A 22,810-nucleotide genomic window follows, 5' to 3' on the forward strand; every position below is an offset into this window, starting at 1 on the left:
CCTGCACCGACAACGATCTCACCCAGGCCCTATTCCCATAACCCCACGTATTTACCCTGCTGATCCTCCTGACACTAAGGATCAATTCAGCATATGGCTAATCAACCTAATCCGCACATCTTTGGGTTTGGATGCTTCAGAGTTTTCTCTACCAACCTGGCCCGGACAATAAAATTGTCAGATAATTATTAGATAATGTTCCCAGTGAATGCATCACCTATATGCTGACTCTTAACAGTTCTCTGTAACAGTTAAAATAAAAGGAAGTAGAGAATGTCAGATTGTTGTACGATGGCATGAGTTGCAGCTATGATAATAGGAAGACAGGAATTATTCAGTGGAGAAGACAGCAGTCTTCTTTCAGAATAAACTACCAAACACTTGATGCTTCTAGTAATCTTTATTAGATATTGGACTTCTCTTGCAGTGCATAAAATAGAAAATAACACAGATTGTTTCCACAGGGATAAAAACACAAACACACAACAAAATGGTTTCCACTTCTAAAGTCAGTAATTCACGTGGAAAAATTGAGATGTTTAGCTTTTGATGAGACCATTGATTCCGTAAGACCGAGAAAGAGAAGCGATTGGGGGATAATGCGGCACTTTTACACAAAGTTTATTTCCCACTGAAATAAACACACTTACCAAGTTGCACCCAGATTAAACTGCTCAGCCTACAGAGCTCCAAAGATTCCTGCCTTAGTGTGTAGTCCACTGCCATGTACTCGTGTGTGGTGAGGTGATCAGACCAAAGTGCATTGCTGCCTTCTCCCTCCGTCACAAATAGCACAGATCATGTGATCTAACATGCTCAAGGCCCATGCTAATACGTACCCCATCCCCTGGCGGAATATGTTTGTTGTGCCAGAGTTCTTGTCTCAGGCGTGTTAATCCATACTGGGTATACTATGAATCAAAAGCTGCAATTCCAGAGACTTATCCAGAATACATGTAACAGGACAGCATCAGAGGGAATATAACTCTCAGAAAGAAAGCTGATGCAGCATATTTCTATTTAAAATGTGAATCACAGTTCAGAAAAAAATCCTGGTTAACAAATATACAACCTCAAGTACTTCATTTCCAGTAGATTTGTACAAGCAACGATTTGTGCAACGACTAGGGTATATATTAATTTGCATCTTTCTACAATGCATTATCACATTGAAGAATCTCAAAACACTTCATAAAATGAATTATATTAACTATAGTGATTATGTAGGCAATAATTAACAATGTCGCTGCAACGAGTCATTTCATGAAAAAAGCTAATAGAGCTAAGCGGAATCTAGTAGCATTTACAATGTGTCTTCATTAAGTCAGAAAAAGTTGACATAGCAATGGAGTGCTGTTTAACTTAGCAGTAAGAGCCTATAGGTAGCGGCTAATTTGATTTTCAGCGGAAAACAAGCCAAGAGAAATTAAACAGACCTGACAAACCTGAACATTTACACAAAAATGTGAGCTGATCCACAGATTAAAGAGCTCTCAAAGTCACGTCGAGCTGAGGGGAATGGCAATGTTACATCTGTCTACTAATGTCAGCAGGTGATGGCCTGCTGAGTGTTCCCTGCCACAAGCACTGGCCGATGTTGTATGTTGAATGCGCACAATCTCCAATGTATTTTCAAATATTGCCAGCACAGGAGTGTAGCAAAATAAATACTGACTTCACTACTCAGGCTGTCCACTGCTTCACATTCAGAGATTCCTGCCACTAGCAGACCAAGAAGTCTCAGTTAAAAGTCAGTTTCTATATATCACATTCCAAAGTACTTTGTGAAAAATAGTTTTCACAAAACAATTTGCAATCCACTTGTTTTTTTCACAAAAATGCAACAGAGAAATTTCCAGCATAATGAACATTAATTACTGACCAACATAAACCTCGAGTAGCCAGGAGATCCCAGTGGTGTATTAGAGAAGCTTTGATTTAATTGGGCACTGACCCCCTGGACAAGTTTCGTCAACTACTGGTCTTCATAAAGATTCAGACTTCCTGAAAGATAGGACTGTAATATGACTCGAGCCCAATGTGTAGCTACACTGGACAAAGATAGCAATGATACCGTTTATCTTCTTTCCCTTCTCCCACTCTCAAAGGTTAGATATTGGAAATCAACTGATAACTGATGACAGGAATAAGGTCCAGACATTATTGAGTCCATGGACTTGCAGAGTTTGATCGCAAAACTAGTCACCTCACTGCTACTGTTAAAGTGTGATCAAAGAGGCAGGAAGATTTCATGGGGACAGCCAGGCCAAACTGAGGCGAGACAAAAAGAGTGAACACTTCAAAGTCTTTCACCAATTGTCACAGAATTTCTCGTGCCAACTTGCTCAGGGCAAGTACCAACAAACTGTGAACAAACCTTAAAAACATGCAATTCACCAGTTTGCAGGCACCTTTAACATTTAATGCTTCAACTTTGGCTCTTGGCTTTGCTTTACTGGGTCGCTTTATAGTATTTTTAATTCTCTTTCAGATGGTGTTCCTTTAATTAAAATTAGAGAACCCATTTTTCAGGAATAAGAAGTGCATTTGGTGAATTCCCACAAAGTCTCCAAGAGGAGCTGACTGACCTACTGGATCTCCATTGGAGTGGCAGCCTTCTCCTTTAAGGGCTGATACAAGATACAGGACAGGAATATACCCTCCTTTACTCCAGTCTGTATGATAGAGGCCTGTTCAATTGGATATTACTTGCTCAACTAGAATCAGTAGATTGTCTAAGTGAAACATATTCCATTTGGTTAGTTAGTTGTCCCCAGCAGAGAAAATCTAACTGCAGATGATTTTCAATGATAACATTCTAATGATTGGTTTTTGCCCTTTCTTTGCCTTATGCTACGGTACATTACATGGGATCTAAGAGCAGATACAGGTAACAGGGAAGCCTGTTCCTCAGACCTTAACCAATGCCAATACTCCCAGTTCCTACTGGTACATTAGCTGTGGCTGGAAACTTACTGCACAAGAATATCAGAAACCAATTTGTGTCCAATCATTCCATGGTAGAAGAAAACAGATTATTATAGCACAGAGGCATCTGCTGCGGCCATCCATCTTAATAAAAATGATCAATTTCTGTCTGGATCCCCATAAATACAAAACTTGAGTAACGTAGTCTCCATCTCAGCTTAATATGTCAACAGAGGCTAAGTTCCACTGGCTGCTTGTTTGGAAGGAGTGCTGAAGCATTTCAAAATAACTTCTTTACTCCTTAAGAGCCAACAAAACAATTGCTCCAACTGGTCAATCGTATAGAAATGAATAGTTGTGTAAAATAATGGACATGACAATCTGCATCATTAGCTCTTTGTCATGGTAACATGTTATCAGCACTGTAGAATAACATAATAATACTCTTAACTCCAACACAAATCTATCATTCATATGTCACCTCTGAATAAAACAGGCTGTGCTCTTGGGCGTTATAAACTTCAGTGAGCTGCAGGCTTTCCACAGTAACAATTACACTTAGATGTGAGAGAAGCAAAGGAGTGAAGCTACATCAAGAAACTCCTCCTGAAAGGAGCTGGCAGCCAATCACGCCATTCAGCTCTGGGCTCATTCTCAAACACAGACAGCTCTGCAAGATGACCAGCACGCCTGTGCTTGGATTTCTCCCAGCCAGGGCAGTAGGCATCTCACCGGAGCGGCCTGGAAGCTAGGAGCAGTGGCCTTTAAATCATGTACAGAAAGACAGCAGCCCTTTAATCTAAGAGCAAGCCACCTCAAAGAGAGTTTCCGTGTATTTTCTTTCAACAAAAAGTAAATACTAGGATTTAGCCCACAGTAATCCTTTAAAGCAAATTCCCAAAGTAACACAATACTTCAAAATGCCTGAAAATTAATAGAACCCAGGGTTCAAGTGGTCCAAACCTGAGCTCGACATTATTAATAAAGAACATCATGGAGTGATTAGGATAGGGAGAGCATGTCAATAGGAAACATGCACCGTTTAGCATTCGAATACCAGTACTGGCACCAAGCAACAACAGGAAAACATTGACACCATGTAGCACTGTAAAACTCAGCTTCATTAACGATGAGGAGGAGTTTGTGCCTCATGACCCACTCCATCATCCATAGTGAAGCTAAACCAAAAGCCCATGTTTTACAGTAAGCCAAACTTCTTTTCCACTCATAACACAAGTTCCTTTAATTTACCTCCTGTGAAACATTTCCAGTGTGGGGGGGAATTAATTAAAAAGTGCCGTCACCTTGCAGTGTCAAGGATACAGAAGAGAAAAGCGTTTCTAACACAAAGGGTAACTGTGCAGTATATATGATACTGGCCTGTCATCCTAAACATGAGAGAGAGATAGAGAGGGAAGGGGGGGGGGGGGGGGGGGGGGGAGAGAGAGAGAAAGAAAAAGAAAAACAGAGAGAAAGGAAAGAGAAGATTTGTACACTTACTGCTGTCTGTCAGGCCTCCCTTCTCCATACTTGATGATTCTGAACTATTATCTTGAGGCTCCTTGGGGATGTGATCAAGAAAGTCCCCTTTAGTTACAATGTAAATGGGGTAGAAGGCTTTGGGCAGCACTCTTAATCACATTGTCAGAGGAGGGGGCAGACGGATTGAGTAGAGTATCCCATCCCTTTAACAGAAAAAGCAGGGAGAATTTGGAGTGCGTTTTGGCAGTCAAGCTCGATTATATATTTTGCTGCCAAAGCTTCCTCACACGTGCAGGGTTTTAATCTTTTGAACATTTAATTAGGGAGCTGTACTTAAAGGGGACATCAGGGGATTCACTTTACAGAGACACATCCTCAAAGGGAACACCATGCAAACTGTTTAAATGCTTCACTTTGATGTGTGATGCATATAACCGGACTGGTTAAAATAAACCTGGGAGACGGCTTTAAGTTTTCAGAACTAACACCAACTTTCACGGTTCAAAGTGACAACATGACTAGGCCTGAATCACGGAGTTGAAAGAGGTGACGTTTAGCTAAGCATCTTGTGTCGGTCAAAGACAGTTTTCCGCTGCTCCTGCACTTGACGCTTCCAGCGTTGCTGGGCTCCCTCCACTCTCTCGAGAACAGTGTTGGCACGGGCTTGTCCATGGGATGGAGCAAATGGGCGCGTATCCTGCAATAAATTAAAATGGATGATTATATCTCATTGCATTTATTAAACCTTCCTTTTCCAAGTCTGATTTAGTCACATGCTCAATACTTCTCATGCTCTTTTATCCATTGCAAGACCCTGAACATAGTTCCTGCTCCAGGTGTTGACAATGCAATTCACTACTCAAGCTCAGATCGCACCATACCTTGCCCCAACTTTCATTATTCCTATCATCATAAATCCTTTAAATCTCAAATTTCTTATTCCATAGTCATTCTTTCTGATTTACCTCATCTCTTTTGCTACTCGTCCTTAACTGGTCTCTTACTTGGTTTCTGTATAATTATAATAATCAATTGTACACATTTCCAGTGTAAATCATACAAATGTCAACAGATACATAACATGAATTTACACAGTATCTTTAACATGGTTCCAAGGTGCTTCAGAGGAGCATTGTCCAATGAAACGTGACACTGAGCAATGTAAGGAGATATTAAGACAGTTTTGGACAAAGAAATAAGCTTTAAGGAGAATCTGAAGAGAGGAAGGAGAGTGTGTTTAGGGATTATAGGGAGGGATTTCAGAGCTTAGACCCCAGCTGCCAATGATAAAGTGATGGAGAGAGGGGATGTGCAAGAAGTTCGAGTCAGATGTAAATATATAATCAGAAACCAACATTCAGTTAGTGATGAAGGAAAACCCAACGATAAAAGTTAAAAATTGAAAGCTTACTCAAAGGGGATAGCAAGAGAAAGAGTAGGCTCACTCAAGGACAATGGAGGGGAGTTATGCGTGGAGCCACAGGAAGTGGGTGAGATCCTTGATGAGTACTTCGTATCAGTATTCACCAGGGAGAAAGACATGACTGATGTTGAGGTCAGGGATGGGTGTTTGTACGCTCGAGAGAATGTCAATATATCGAGGAAGAAAGTGTTGGATATCGTAAATTGCATTCAGGTAGACAAGTCCCTAGGGCCAGATGGGATCTATCCCAGGATACTGCGGGAGGCATGTGAAGAAATAGCTGGGGTCTTAACAGATATCTTCACATTCTCTTTGACCACAGGCGAGGTTCCAGAGGACTGGAAAATAGCCAATGTTGCTCCCCTGTTTAAGAAAGTAAGCAGGGATAATCCAGAAAATTATAGGCCAGTGAGCTTGACGTCTGTGGTGGGAAGCTTTTACTAGGTTACTAGGAAATAAATATTATGTTTAAGTTTTAAATTCTTCAAGATCCTCCTGATATTTTTGATTATTTAACTTTTCCAACAAAGCTAATGTATCCCTGAAATTGGGAGTTCTTTTATCCTCCAGTATTTTATTCGCTTTGTTTGATAATGTAGTACTCAAATTTCACTGTGCTTCAAGGAAAGGAAGTTGTATTGTTCTCAGTCACTTGTGGTGAAGCCTGTGCTAACTTGCAAGCTCCAAGACTGCAACAGCAAGTTCATTCAGCTCACCGAAATCTGTGACAGTACACAGATTAACTGTCTGGGTAAGTACCGGACTGTGACAAAATTCATTCATGGGACATGGGTGTTGCTGGCTGGCCAGCATTTATTGCCCATTCATAGTTGCCCTTGGAGGGCAGTTGGGAGTCAACCACATTGGTCTCTAGTGACATTTGGTGATGATGCTACATTACTTTGTGTGTAGCATGCAAGAACATTTAACATGAAGTAATAACCTATTGGCAAAACTGCAAGAGAACTTTCAAATGACAACAGGTCACCTCTTGTCTACTCAGTATTAAGAAATATATTTTGCTACTTTTCTTTGACTCTTCCAACACATCCAGATCTGTTTGAAAGGAAAAGTGATCTGAATTTCATGCAACGTGAGCGACGAATTCTCCTGTTTAAAATAACCAATATTGTAGTGACCCTGATAGACATCACCACATTTGGAAAGTACCAATAGGAACCTCAAAGTGGATAGTTCTCACGGATAGCCAACAATTCACCTAAATTTATGTCCATTTCCATGTCTGACAGCAGATTTACAATGTGTCTAACCTTCTGCTTTCCTGATTGCAATGTATTATGTTACATTTTCCAAAGATCAATCCTCAGCTCGTCCACCTAAATACACTTGGATTCATTTCCTTCAGGTGTGTCTACGCTGCTCACATCTCCCATCATTAACAGCTGTGACTTTATCAAAGGCACCATTGATTGTATAAGTTACATACATTATCAGCACAGGCTGCAGTCCACCAGGATTCAGCTATTAATTGCCCCATACCTTTTTTGCTAACCATAATCTTGCTGTTTCTATTTTCCAAACTCACCTTTAATCCAGCTCACTGGCAGTGCACAACTTCACTTTAACAACTTCAGTCATCTCTCCTCAGAGAGCCTTACGTCTGCTGGATTGTACTCCTTAATTCATTTAGGCATCTTATCCGATTGAAAACTTGGAGGAGACGCTCTCTAGTTTACGCAGAAGGTAGAGTATAGCTTGTACGTGATCTTAAAACCTAAGTTCCATCAGCTTCCAATAAGAATATAAGCTCCACACAAGAACAAGGTTGGGGTGTAGAGCTGGACAAACATTCACCACAAGCTAATTCAAGGGTGGAAACTGGGATTAAAACAAAAGCACCAATTGTATTAAGTGTTTAACATGTAAAAATTAACTGTGGCAGAACGGAGCAGCATTTCGTGAAAACATGCACTAGTTTAAAACGAAAATCAAGCAAATTGCTGGTAAGGCCAGCATTGATTGCGGCCTGGCTACCTTGACAGGGTGGTGCTGTGTATTTATCCCGAGCTACTGCGGCGCATATGCTGATGATGCTCTCACAATACTGTTAGTTCCAGGAGTTTGACCGAGCGACAACCTCTATACTTCACTGGGTTGTCCTGCAGTGCAATGCTACAGAGGTCAAAGCCTTGGTAAGGAGGGTTCCCTCCTCCAGCTTCCATCTGGCTGCGACAGAAAAGTGCTTACTGTAGCAAAAAGCAAACAGCTGACATTGTGTCAATGCTTCATTGTCCAGCTGCCTGCAGACATACCAACCTCTCAGCTGATCTACAGAATCCAATATTTACTGTGCTTCTTCCAACAACAGCAGAAGTTTCAGTTTGAAGGAAAGGACAATGAATTTGACTATTTACTATCAGCTGTGGGTCATAGTAACACTCTCTAAGTCAGGGAGTTATGAGTTCAAATCTAGATTCTTGAGTATATAAGCCAGCCTGACACACCCCAGTGCAGTAACTGAGAGATGCAGCACTGTCTGAGGTGCTGTCTTTTGGCCAAAATATTAAACTGAGACCCTGTCTCCCTTCCTCCTGTGCATACATATGATCCTAAACCACTATGTTGAAGCAATAAGTAGTCTCACAACACCAGGTTAAAGTCCAATGGGTTTATTTGGTAGCACGAGCTTTCGGAGCACTGCCCCTTCATCAGGACCCACGAAAGCTCGTGCTACCAAATAAACCTGTTGGACTTTAACCTGGTGTTGTGAGACTACTTACTGTGCCTAACCCAGTCCAACGCTGGCATCTCCACATCATGACTATGTTAAAGAGCAGGGGAGTTCTCCCAGGTGTGCTGCCAATATTCAACTCTTAGCCAACATCTGAAAACAGATTAGTTGGTCAATATAACAATGTTATTTTTTTCTTGCGGACGCCTTCCCTGTGTTACAACGGGGGGTGATTACACATCAGAAGTATTGAATTGGCTGTGCAGTGCTGTTATGAAAGGTACAATACAACTGACGCACAATTATTTGGAAGTACCTATGTAAATCTTGTATAGGTTAGGGAAGCTGAATTCACTCTGCAGTATCAATAAGATAAACTTGCAGCAAGAAAAGCACTGCAATAACCTGAATTTCTAGCATCCTTTCCTGGTGACCTTTCCGCTATAACTGTGCATATTGTACCAGTCTTGTCAAGCTCCTGTAGCCAAGCATTTTAAAATCACTGGATGATCCAAAATACTACATTAAAATGCCTGAGTGAAACTCTTGTCATTCACCCAAGTAGCATTTCCTCAGGCATGGGTGTGGGAAAAAGTTATCTGCTGCATCCGTTTCCGCTGCTAAGATCTGAACAGCCTTGGGCTAAAGAAGTTACCACAGAAAGGTAACAGATTCCCTGTTCCCCAGGTCTCACTAGTTGATTACCAGCGAATTACACAGAGAATTACCATTAGCACTTCCTGGATTATTTTAAGAGTTGATAAAATTCACAGGGTCCTGGACAGGTTATCAATGTCCTGACTCAGGACAAGAGAAAATGCACTCAGTACTGTACATGGTTCCAGGGAGGGTTCTTAAATGAACAGCCCCACACCAGTGTCCAGTACATGATTTGCGGTGGGCCTGGCTTAAATCCAGTTTGCAGCAAGATCTGGTGTAGTGCTGCTCCAGGTGTCACAGGAGTAGCTATTCAGCCCTTTAAGCCTGCTGCACCATTCAATGAGATTCTGACTGATCTGAACCTCAATTCCACTTACTTGCCTCGGTTTGATATCCCTCGATTCCCTTACCCAACAAAAATCTAACTTCACATTTGAAAGCTCCAATTATTCTAGATACAATATTATAATGTTGGCAAAATGATAAATGTGGATATTGTATAGCCCAACTTAATTCTTCTATCCATAATGATTCATAATTCCCCCCCCACTACAGTACGCAATGGCTTGTGTTTTGCTACTTTATATGGGAAGCCATTCCATGGGTTATCACTTTGCAAAGAACTTTGTTATATTTCCAAATTATTTTTGGAAGTCCAAGACCGTAGCTCTTCTTTACACTGCCTCAGGTTTTTGAATGCCTCTCTCGTGTTGTGGTAACTCAAGCAGGTCAAAGAACTCGAGCTGTGATTGAATGTAACACTGATCAGAACCTTCTCGGACTTGTTTTCCTGATGGTGACATAGTCAAATGAAGCCTTTTCCCAATATTCTTTATTAGTGAAATTCCAATTTATATTTTCCCTGTGTTACCACAGCTATTTCTGAAAAAGTGTAATGGCAGCATGTGAGATGTTAGCAAGAGTTCATTAGAACTGTGCAAACTTCTCAGTTGTAGAATTTGCCTGTCTAAACTTGGATTGCAAACGCCACAACAGAGTGAAGCACTCACGGCCATTGGTGGTGAAGGGAGCAACTTGACACAAGTTATTAGATGCTTTTTCTATCACATACCTCTCAAAGGCATTTTTACAGATGTTGAGTGTCTTATATTAAAAGGTCAGCTCGATCCAGATGTTAGGAGTATAACAAGAATTCAACCATTAAAACATATTGGCTGAAGTACAGGTTTCCTTGGAGTGCATTGGCACAAATATATTAACTCAGCTTATACACAATGCATGAACATGAACGTATCAGTAGTGTTATCCTGCATGATTCCCCCATATTTAATGTATGTGTAGACATATACATTAAATATACATATAAAAATAGGCCTGGATTTAGTGCCTGCAATCATAGTGAAACTGCAGCAACTTGAGAGTGGGCACATGCAGAGAATTGGCTCTCCCAGAGTACAGTGCCTGAGAAATCAGTGAATGGATGAAAACTTTCACTTTTACGCTGTTCATCTTGATGTCAAAATCCTGTAAGTTTCACCCTGTTGAGTGAGGTGAAACTGCGTTCTTAAATAGCGTACCAAGTTCACAATTATTGAAAAACACATTCACTGGCCCTGAGAGAAAGAAGGAGAAAAAGAGAGAAGAAAAAAAAGAGAGGAGAGGAGAGGGTCAACCCACAGCACGTGGACAGCAGCGATTCAAGAAGGCAGCTCACCATCACCTTCTCAAGAGCTACTAGGGAAGGGCAATAAATGCTGGCCAGGCAGTGACACCCATGTCCCATGAATGAATAAAAACAGAGAGAGGAGAAGGAAGAGGAGAGAGAGAGGTTTACCCATCGTCAATGTAGTTTATTATGGTCAGTTTATGTCTCATTCTTTCCAAATCATCTTTGTAACTCTCACATCTCCATCTCAAGCACACGTTGGCCGGAATTTTACCGGCCCACCAGCCACGGGAATTGGAGCGGGCAAGGGGCCGAGCATGAAAGTCTGTTGACCTCAGGCGGGATTTTACAGTTTCGCGACGAGCAAGGCCATAAAATCCCGCCCGCTGAATCCGATAACAAAGTGTTTCCTCACCATCAGTTCTGGCCGAGTCCTCAGCAGTAAATCCAGTATGACGTAGAAGCCTGTATACAAATTATTGCTGAACAACCTCAGTCCCAGTTCACTGACTTGCAACATTGCCAATTATTTGCAGGTGGGCCAGAAGACAGCATAGGATGTCTTGAAATTAATTTACATGAAAGTATGCTGTAGTTACAAGGTTTTATCTTAATTGCAGTGCGAAATTTGATGCAATTGATATTTAACCTTTAGGCATTTGAACAGAAGGTGAATTAATCTTTGGAACCCAAACTCAACACTTTGTAGAAAATTGAAAAGAGCCAGAAACAGAAAATTGCTCACAGGTTTGTTCCTTTGGGTATTTAAAAGTCAGCGATTAGTTTGACAGCAGTGGACAGAACACTTCCTTTACAACAAGGCGTACTAAATCCTTTGTCCAATGGAATTGGACTTGACCACAAGTAGAAGCATCTTCTCCATGTCTACCTGATCAAACCTTTTGCCCCTTTAAAGGCCTCCGTTAAATTACCCTTCTGTTTTCTACATTTAACGTTTCTACATTTAGTACTCTGACCCCAGATCTGCAGTGTTGAAATTGTGTGTTATTTTTACTATTTAACAGCACGACCGTTCAACAGAAGAATGTTATACAACAAAGCGAGATAGAGATCAATGGCAACTTGCAGATCGATAAGGGACCATGAGCCATATACCAAAGTGGCAAAAATGGTCGAGAGCTTCAAGTTTTAGGTGTCCAGATCACCAACAACCTGTCCTAGTCTCCCATGCCGACATGATAGTTAAGAAAGCCCACCAATGCCTCTACTTTCTCAGATGACTAAGGAAATTTGGCATGTTAGCTACGACTCTCACCAATTTTTACAGATGCACCATAGAAAGCATTCTTCCTGATTGTATCACAGCTTGGTATGGCTCCTGCTCTGCCTAAGACCACAAGAAACTACAAAAGGTCATGAATGTAGCCCAATCCATCACACAAACCAGCCTCCCATCCATTGACTCTGTCTACACTTCCCGCTGCCTCGGAAATGCAGCCAGCATAATTAAGGACCCCACACACCCCAGGCATTCTCTCTTCCACCTCCCTCCGTCGGGAAAAAGATACAAAAGTCTGAGGTCACGTGCCAACCGACTGAAGAACAGCTTTTCCCTGCTGCCATCAGACTTTTGAATGGACCTACCCTACATTAAGTTGATCTTTCTCTTCACCTTAGCTACGACTGTAACACTACATTCTGCACTCTCTCCTTTCATTCTCTATGAACGGTATGCAGGAAATAATATTTTTCACTGTATACTAATACGTGATAATAAATCAAATCAAATGGAAGAACTGCCCAGCCTTATCGACAGCATTCTCTCTTGTACAATTGCCTTGTCCCTCCCATCAACAGGCAAATGGATTTACCAGAAGAACCTTCACTGCAATTCCACGATTTAGTTAAATATTCTTTTACCTTGTATGAGTTGCAGATGTAGTATCTATAAGAAATAGATTTGTAATGCAAAGGTGATCAGTAGCACTGCTAGAAAGCTTTAGAACAAATCCACTGATGAGTCCTGTTAGCCAGACTGGGTAAGGGCAGGCTGGAATGAAGTTTACTGAATACTATCCAGGGGCTAAATGGCAGGCTTGAGCCATTGTGATATTTACGTGAACCAGGTTGGCATGGTGTCCAGCACCAAAACGGTTTCACCTGTATCATTCATACAATGGTTTTGCAGTGGCAATGAATTAATTCACTGAAACGGACAGGAATATCTGGAGTTTACACAAGTGTAGAATAATGTAGAAATACAGAACGTGCTGTCAGCGATTCTACACTTCCATAGCTCGTCACAGGAGGAAATCCCCCAGACTGCAATCAAACTGTAAATCACCATAAACTGGGTCAAAAACTTGTCCTTTTACACTATTAGTTTCACTATAAAAACCCTATTGAGTGAGGATAACTTTTTAACAGTGTACAAGGTCCAGAAATATCAAATTGCCTTATCCACACAGAAAAACATTTCATTTTTGTAGAATGTCAAATTTTGCCATTATTAAAAAGCATTGTTTTAAAAGTTTTTTTAAGAAGTTTTATTTTTTTAAAATGTTATTTCGGCTTTTATCTCAATCACATGTGTATGTCCCATTCACTTTTCCTTTAAAATTTTTTAATTAAAAGTGAAAAGTTCAGTGCATTTTAATTTCCTTGCTTTGCTGTCTGTGAGAGATGATTGATGACATTGTTACCAGACACCTGGAGATTCCCTTTTCTGATTCACACTGATGCCAGGAAAGGGGAAATCCATGCCACAGCAATTGCTAGATCTTTGTGGACAGCTTCTTCAAGGTCAGTGGCAGGTGCCATTGCTTTGCTGCTCCCCAAAGTCCAGGCCAACGTGCATCAAACCATTCTGCTCTTGACATTTAAATACATTTGAACCTGATTGGAATTGGTTGGTTGACCTGACTCTCTGTATTAAAATTGGTTAATTATTGATAACTATATTTTGTGTATTCATTCATTGAAAGAAGTCATGAAAAGGAGCATTAAGCCAGCATTATCTGACGGAAAGCTGTGAATCACCAGTATTCCTCTCTAACTTGTCAATGTTCAAGGTATGCTATCTGGCTCCCGTCAAAACCTCTGCCGCTGAGCTCCCAACCCCATTCCCCTATTCCAGCTGCTTGCTCAGGTAAAACACGACAGTATGGAACTTTGGCATCCTGCTTGATGCTGAATCGAGTTCCAATATTGCATCCATTGCCAACAGGAATGTTTATAGTTCTTCAACATCACTCATCCCCACACAAACCTCCAGCCAAGCCTCTGTTTCCAGGCTTATCTTGCAGTGTTTTCTTTAGTCTTGTGATCTAAACCACATTAAATCTAATTTGTCCAGAACTCTGCCAACTCTATCCTATTTCATTAACCTCCATACCACTCACATTACAGCTCTCATCAGTCTCGAAGAGCTCTTCACTCCCCAAGGTACGAACTTAAAATCTTTATTCCCTTGCTGGGTCTTAGTCCATTCCATTTTTTGCAATCTGTCCCAGGGAACTATGGCAGTGCACATCCACTGCTCTTCTTATTCACTTCCTCATCACTGATGGTACAGCCTTTGACCTCTCCACCTGGATCACTCTTCCTAAATCACACCAGCTTGTTACTTTTCCTCCCACTTTCAACAGCATCTTCTGAATCTATGTCTTTGATCTTGTCTCTTGCTACTCATCAGCACTGCGACTCTCCAAGGGAACTCAATTACTGCATTCATGACATTATATAACTATAAAGCGTTCTAATTTTTCATGACAATGCAAGTTGTAACTGTGATGTCTATAGTCTCCCAACATACACTCGCCTCCAGTTTTCACAGAGGAGGCTGGGAACATCGGGACTGATATTAAAGAAGGGATGAAGAGCTCTGTGTCAATTCAATAAAAAATAACATCCAGGGTTCGTTTAAGTCGGTCGGTGAATTTGATTACTGGATGGGGGTGACTAATACAAATACTGACTAGTGAGCAGCAGGGTCAAAGAAGCGTTGATACCTAGAGTGGCGAGGAATCTATAGATCTCAACACTTTGCAGAGATCAGAGGCACGTCCATCAACGGGACACATTTCACACCAGACACACACATGCTGCAGTTGAGAAAAATTCATCTTAAAAGGTCTGGAAACATGAAACAGTTCTAGAGAGCTGCGCTTCTGTCAGCAGCAACATTAAATGGGAAGTGACTTTATCAAAGGAGAGGTTTCACAGAGCACCAAATATCAAAGGCTAGATTTAAATGGAGCTTTCAAGAATGATCATCATACACCTATTGCATCAATCAATGTACAGTAGGGCAGTTTGAAGCTTAAGCCCCATCATCCAGTTTCTCATATGCATAAACAAACTTCACCAGTCACTGGAACAGCATCACTTCTGAGCAGGTAATAATGGTATTTCCCCCCCCTCCCAATCGGCAATATCTTTTAAAAATGGATAACTGGGATTAATATCTTATGGTCCTCACTAAACAATCTCCATTGCACAATCTCCAGGCTCTTGAGGTCACAGTGGTAAACTGAAAAGTCTCACTAACTACTCTGGTGCCTCAGCTCATTGTTAAGCATCTCCTAGCCCGCTATGTCCCTCAGAGAGCAGGAATGTCACGTCCAAGTTTAACTTTGGTCCCCATCGAGTCAGTCGAGTTCTTCTGTGCTGGCAGCAGGAATATGAACAATGGTTTCAACGGCCTGGGTTACAGAGATCAAGAGAAGAATTAGCTAAGGCTCCTACATCTGACAGCTATTCCTCCATGCTGGACTGCACAGTGCTATCCTCCATGATTAAATAGCCATTTGTCACTCACATTCACACATGGCAAATGGCCACTTGGTGAGGTACCGGAAGGCTCCGAGTGCCTGTCGAACTGCACCCCAACGTCAGTCAGCACCATCAGCAGTTGAGGCAGCAGAAGGGAAAAGGGAGAGGGAAAAAAGATTAGTGGACACAACCGTATTTAAACTTATGTGAGGAACATGTGAATGCACAAATCTTTACAGTACAATAGTTGCTTCTTTCAAATCATCGAACAAAATGTTGAATACCCTCTTAGTGAAGGAGATGCAGTAGCTCGCATTTCTTCAAATACAACAACAGTTTGCATTTATATAGCACTTTTAATATGGTAAAGAGACTGAAGAAACCCCACAGGAGCAGTAAACAAACCTGACACTGAATCACGTAGGGAGATATTATGACAAATGATCAGAAGCTTGGCCAAAAAGGTAGGTTTTAAGGAGCGTCTTGAAAGGAAGAAAGAGATGGCACGGTTCAAGGAGGGAATTCCACTGCCTAAGCATTTAGCTGACGGTCACTTATAGTACAGCAGCTAAAATCAGGATGCACGAGGAACCAAAACCAGAGCAACGTAAATATCTCGGAAGGTTGTTGGGCTGGAGGACATGACAAAGATGGGGAGGTTAAGGGACTTGAAAGAGGAGGAGGATGAGAATTTTACAATAGAGGTGTTGTTTAACCAGGAACCAATGTAGATCAGTGAGCATAGGGGCTGTAGCTGAATGGGCTTGCTCCGAGTCAAGGTATGGGCAGCAGAGTTTTGTTTGACTTACACTTATGGAGGCTGGCAGGTAAGAGGCCAGCCAGGAGTTAGCTGGAAGAGTTAAGTCTAAAAATAAAGGTGTACACTATTCCTGCCAACTAACACCTACACGTTTTTGAGATTTTGATGTTGATGGGCTAGGAATTCACTAGCCCAAAGTGCGGTGGATGCTGGGACAGCGAGTAAATTTAAGGAGATTTTTAATTGGTAATGGGTTGAAGGGTTATGGGGAAAAGACAGGAAAATGGGGATGAGGAGCATATCAGCTATGATCGAATGGTGGAGCAGACCACATGGTCCCAATGGCCTAATTCTGCTCCCATATCTTATGAACTTATGGGAGGTACACACAGTGCGAATGCAAAGTAAAGCCCTGAGGAGTAGGCAATTCAGCCCCTCGAGCCTGCTCCACCATTCAATACAATCATGGTTGATCTCATGTCAGCCTCAACTCCACTTTCTTGCCTTTTGCAGTCATACTTAGTTATTTTAAAGAGCAAGACCTATCATGGCTCAAAACAGAGTATAAGATTGTCATTACATACTTATTGTGCACTCCGCCTTCTTTTAACAACGCAACCATATGTGTAGAGTGTTCTGTGAAAGACACCCACATAAATAACCATGTTGACAAGGGAGTCGAAAGTTATGGGAAACAGGCAGGAAAGTGGACTTAAGGCCAAAATCAGATCAGCCACGATTTTATTGAATAGCGAAGCAGGTTTGGTGGGCCAAATTCATGCCGCTATTTCTTATGATCTTAAATGGAACTTCAGTTCTCAAAGGGTATCATCTAGTCATTTCCACATCAACTCGCTGGTTGGAGGACCTTGGTAGCGTGTAAACATTATACATTATCTCCAAGGAACTGCTACCTCATTAAAACGCCTCTGCACCCGTCCCTCATTCTCAGAGTATTTCTCAAGATGTGACCAATTGGAAAGATTAAGGAATGTAGTCGATGTAGTATGTACGGATCTACAGAAGGCATTTCATAAAGTGCCTCCCAAGGTGTTTGTTTCAAAAATTCAGGCGTACGGCATAACAAAATGTATTGGCAGGAATATAAAGTTTGATTAATAAACGGGAAGCAAGGCAAATGGATATTGTTTGGATAGGAGAAAGACTGTTAGCAGTGTACTCCAGTCTGCAATTCATTTTTCTTTGGTATCTATAGATAATTTGGGCACGGGATGAAGGGAACACAATCTCAAACTTTATGGCACTGAAGGAGGAATTTTGGTACAATTGGAAGGTTATAAAGGCTAAGATAACCAGAACGGGCAAGTGTATTTTAATTGGGATAAAATACATTGTAAGATGTGGATGAACTAAGAGTCCTGGGGTTTAAATACACCATTTCACAAAAGTGAAGGTACAGGTAATTAAAGACAGTACAAGTCTGGATTGTATAAATGGCAGCATAGAGTACAGTATAGAAATAATGATGATTTTCTACAATGCACTGGCTAGGTTACAATTACAGAATTGTGCAGCTTGGATACTCATTAAAAAAGGACATTGAACCAAAGGATCTCACACTGAGGTTGATGCAATATGGAGTATGGGGTGGTTGAAACAGTCACCACTGCATCTTTTAAGGGAAATCTTGATAAATACTGAGCTATGGGAAAATACTGTCCCCACTGTATTTGATACTGTGAATCACTGACAGTAACTTTATAATCATTTCCAGCCAATATTAGCTTATTAAATACTTGCTTTTATCAGCTTCAAGCATTTGATTTTGTCAAGTTCATTCTAGTGAAGGAGGAATTTTTCCTTATTTATTTGTTAACTCTCTATATTGTCCTGATTTCTTTTAAAAAAGCACGGAAGTTACAATTTTGTGTGACAAAGACAAAATTAATACTACGCAAGTCTGGAGTAGTAAACCAGGCAGTGAGAATTTCAAGTCTCAGCACATAATTATCCCAACTACACATCAAATTCTAAAACAAACACAAATCAAGTGGAGAGAAAATCCTGAACATATTCATCACGCTTCCAATATTTAATGATTAAGCTCTTGGCTGCTCCCTCACAAGAACTAATGAACACAAGAAATAGGAGCAAGAGTAGGCCATTTGAGCCGGGTCTGCCAATCATTATCACTAATTATAATCTCCCAATGAAAATGGCCCATTCATTTCCACCAGTTCAGCAATTCTCAATCCATTCATTTTTAATACCCAATCCTTTGAGAGTGTTGGTGTAATAACCTCACCTCTTGAAACACCTTCTGGAATGCTTTTTGAAAATTCAAATGCAGAGGAGATTTACCAGGATGCTGCCTGGTTTGGAGGGTAGGTCTTATGAGGAAAGGTTGAGGGAGCTAGGGCTGTTCTCTCTGGAGAGGAGGAGGCTGAGGGGAGACTTAATAGAGGTTTATAAAATGATGAAGGGGATAGATAGAGTGAACGTTCAAAGACTATTTCCTCGGGTGGATGGAGCTATTACAAGGGGACATAACTATAGGGTTCGTGGTGGGAGATATAGGAAAGATATCAGAGGTAGGTTCTTTACGCAGAGAGTGGTTGGGGTGTGGAATGGACTGCCTGCAGTGATAGTGGAGTCAGACACTTTAGGAACATTTAAGCGGTTGTTGGATAGGCACATGGAGCACACCAGAATGATAGGGAGTGGGATAGCTTGATCTTGGTTTCAGATCAAGCTCGGCACAACATCGTGGGCCGAAGGGCCTGTTCTGTGCTGTACTGTTCTATGTTCTATGTTCTAAATATACTGCATCCACTTGTTCCCCATTCCATCCTACCAGTTATGTCCTCAAAAAATGAACTGATTTGCAAAGCACTATTTTTCTTTCATAAAACCATGTTGACTTAGCCCGATTATACTGACTTTCCAAGTGTTACCATGTCCCTAATATTGAACTGTAGCATTTTCCTTTCTAGTTTATGTCATGCCAAGTGGGTCTGTAGTTCCTTGTTTCCTCACTCCCCCACCCTTCCCTTGAATAACGGGAGATACGTTTGTTATCTTCCAAATCACAGGGATCATTCTATAATCTCGGGAATTCTGGGAGATATCTGGACATTTGCAGGATCATGGCAAAGGCTTTGAAATTTGCTTTTCTGTTTCTAAAAATCTTTTCATTATTTAGATTAACAATGAACCCTTCCTGACACGTAGAAGCACAGTGGAACAATGAGTTTTTGTCTCTACAGAATTGTACGGCTCACTTCCTATGAAATTAATTAAATATTACCAGACAATCGGAACCCGCATTGTCCTGTGGAACAGCAGCTCAAAATCAGCCTTTCAAGTCATAAATGGAGGAAATGAAGGATAAAGTTTACCCTCACAGTATGTACTGAAAACTGAAGTCTGGATTCACCCAAAAATCCAGTTTCCTTCAGGATTATGGACACATTAAAATGGTTAATTTCCGAACCTGCATCCAGATCAATATGATTAACTGAATGGGACGGCACGGTGGCACAGTGGTTAGCACTGCTGCCTCACAGCACCAGGGACCCAGGTTTGATTCCCGGCTTAGGTCACTGTCTGCGTGGAGTTCGCACATTCGCCCCGTGACTGTGTGGGTTTCTTCCGGGTGCTCCGGTTTCCTCCCACAGTCCAAAGATGTGTGGGGTTAGGTGGATTGGCCATCCTAAATTGCCCCTTAGTGTCAGGGGGACTAACTAGGGTAAATGCACAGGGTTATGGGGATAGGGCCTGGGTGGGATTGTGGTCGGTGCTTACTCGATGGGCTGAATGGGCTGTAGGATTCTATGAACTGCACAGGGTGCATATAGGGTCTTGTTAATCTAGGTAGGGGCACATCTTCTGCTCCATACGCACTGGACACAGTCCCCATGTTCACAAGCATGTCAAAATGCAGCAGGAGCAGGTTTTAAAACAATCTTCACAAAATGTATTGCAAGAAAGATTTTGATAAATAGGATTTCCAAATTAACTGCCTGTTAATTCAAGACAAAACTGAAGTCATTTAAATCAGTCAAATGAAGATCTAATCTGCAAAAATGTTATTGCTGGCTTTGGGTAACAAAAAACACACACATTGTGTGTTAGACTCTTACACTACTGTCGATAGAAACATTAATACTGCCAAAGACTGTAGTTAGCCAGCACATAAACATGCTGACTCATGAACTGCATACAATCTGGAAAAATCACACTGCCACAATTCAGTAACGAGAGAATAAATTTAACGATATAGTTAAACAGCGTTATTATTGTATTAGTGCCACAAGTAGGCTTACATTAACACTGCAATGAAGTTACTGTGAAAATCCCCTAGTCACCACACTCTGCCGCCTGTTTGGGTACACTGACGGAGAATTTAGCATGACCAATGCATCTAATGTAACAGAAAAATGATGGCCCAGAAGGTGGTCATTCAGTCCACTGTGGATGTGATGGCTGCAAATATGTCTTTCAGCCGAATCTCATCTCCTATCTATTGGCCAGTGGTTCCATAGGCCAAGTGCATATCCAATTTTCTTTTAATGCGATGAGGGTTTCTGCGTCGACCACCCGACCCCCACCACACTTTGGGTGAAAAACATCTCAATTCCCTTCTAAACCTTCTACCAATTATTTTAAAACTATGCCTCTGGTGATTGAACATTGTGCTAATGGAAACAGATCTTTCCTACCCACTCTACCTGGGGCCCTCTAGTACCCATGTTCCAAAGATAACCTGGGACCCTCTAGTACCCATGTTCCAAAGATAAAACTTCAGCCTATTCAATCTTCTCTCAGTTAAAATTCTCCATTCCTGGTCACATCCTTTGAAATCTCTTCTGTATCTCGATGTGTTGGTAACACAGGAATTGAAAATGGCTGACCATGGCTGGGAGTAATGAGCTCTGGATAGCAAGTCAGTGCAGATATTATTTTATCAAATTATATACACAATTCTTACATGGGTCTTACAATCTATTGAAAATTGCTATGTAAACATTTCCTGTGGGGATGGCCATACTGACAGGTTCAGACTAACCTGTTATGTTTTGTGATGCCAATAAGTCACAGCCTAAAAATATTGAAAGCCTTACAGTCCCTGTAGGTGGGAATCTAAAAGATGGGCAATCTCAGGACAATGGGTCGATCATTTAGGACTGAGATAAGTTTATAAATTTATTTATTAGTGTCACAAGTAGACTTACATTAACACTGCAACGAACATACTGTGAAAATCCCCTAGTTGCCACACTCACCTGTTCAGGTACACGGAGGAAGAATTTAGCATGGCCAATGCACCGAGCCAGCACGTCCTTCGGACTGTGGGAAGGAACCACAGCACGCAGAGAAAACCCACACAGACACGGGGAGAATGTGCAGACTCCGCACAGACAGTGGCCCAAGCCAGGAATCGAACCTGGGTCCCTGGCGCTATGCGGCAGCAGTGCTAACCACTGTGCCACCGCGTTGCCCATTAATTCATTCAAAGGGTTGTGATTCTTTGGAATTCTCTAATCCAGAAGACCATGGATCCTCCAGAGTCGAATACATTTAAGGCTGGGATAGACACATTTTTAGTCTCTCAGGAAATGCAAGGAAATAGAGAATGGGTGGGAAAGTGGAGTTGAAGCCTAACATCAGCCACAATGGTATTGAATGGCAGAGCAGGCTCGATGGGCCACATGGGCTACAGCTGCGCTTATTTGTGGTGTCCTTTAGACGCTTCCTGCAATACCTTATTCGTTAACCTTTGTTGATAAGAACCCTATTTTTTTTAAAAAACAATGGGTTAAATCTTCGATGGAGTAGAAATCACCGATGGATTACCATTCTGCTCCTAATTTCTTATTGAGAAATGGAGAGCCACATTTCTCACCCAGACTTCCAACCTGGGCTTGCTGAGAAACGTGGAGTGGAGTTGTTCCTGGAGGCCTTCCCTCAGAGTACAGGAGCGTTGAGAGAAGTGAAGCCATGGCCCCTTTTTATGGCACCAGTTGCAATACGGTGGCACAGTGGTTAGCACTGCTGCCTCACAGCGCCAGGGATCCAGCTTCGATTCCCGGCTTGGATTACTGTCTGTGGGGAGTTTGCACATTCTCCGTGTCTGCGTGGGTTTCCTCCGGGTGCTCCGGTTTCCTCCCACATTCTGAAAGACGTGCTGGTTAGGTGCATTGACCCGAACAGTCGCTGGACTGTGGCAACTCGGGGAATTTCACAGTAACTTCATTGCATTATTAATGTAAGGCTTACTTGTGAGTAATAAATAAATAATACTGATAGGTTTAAATGTCCCAGATATTTGGACAAGTTAGAAAAGAAGGCAAGTGTATAAGTGGCTGAGGGATTTGGGCAAGTCGGGGGCATTGTTCCCCCCATCCCCACACAAGCATCAGGGTGATGCCCTTTCGCAAGTATCGGAGTGCCAAGGCACTGTTTGGGCATGCCCCTCTTCCCCTGGGGGACATGCTTACCCTTGCACTCCCAGGAGGTTCCCCTTGGCTGCTTCAAGCTCTT

The 22,810-nt window shown here is 41.7% G+C and overlaps 1 protein-coding gene across 2 annotated transcripts in view; it reads right to left on the reverse strand.

The window, feature by feature from the left end:
* Positions 1 to 385: 385 nt before the first annotated feature.
* Positions 386 to 22,810, reverse strand: part of tmem9 (transmembrane protein 9) — a 69,287-nt gene continuing 46,862 nt past the window's right edge. Inside the window, exons 5-6 of one of the 2 annotated variants that reach the window (XM_078197708.1) lie at positions 15,593 to 15,652; positions 386 to 5,107 (exon numbers count right to left, since the gene is read on the reverse strand). In XM_078197708.1, the coding sequence (XP_078053834.1) occupies positions 4,964 to 5,107; positions 15,593 to 15,652 (204 nt within the window). In that variant the 3' untranslated portion in view covers positions 386 to 4,963. The remainder of the gene's footprint in view (positions 5,108 to 15,592; positions 15,653 to 22,810) is intronic. The other variant, XM_078197709.1, reaches the window with a different exon arrangement.

Source organism: Mustelus asterias, chromosome 25 (genome assembly GCF_964213995.1).
Source record: "Mustelus asterias chromosome 25, sMusAst1.hap1.1, whole genome shotgun sequence".
Taxonomy (NCBI): Eukaryota; Metazoa; Chordata; class Chondrichthyes; order Carcharhiniformes; family Triakidae; genus Mustelus; species Mustelus asterias.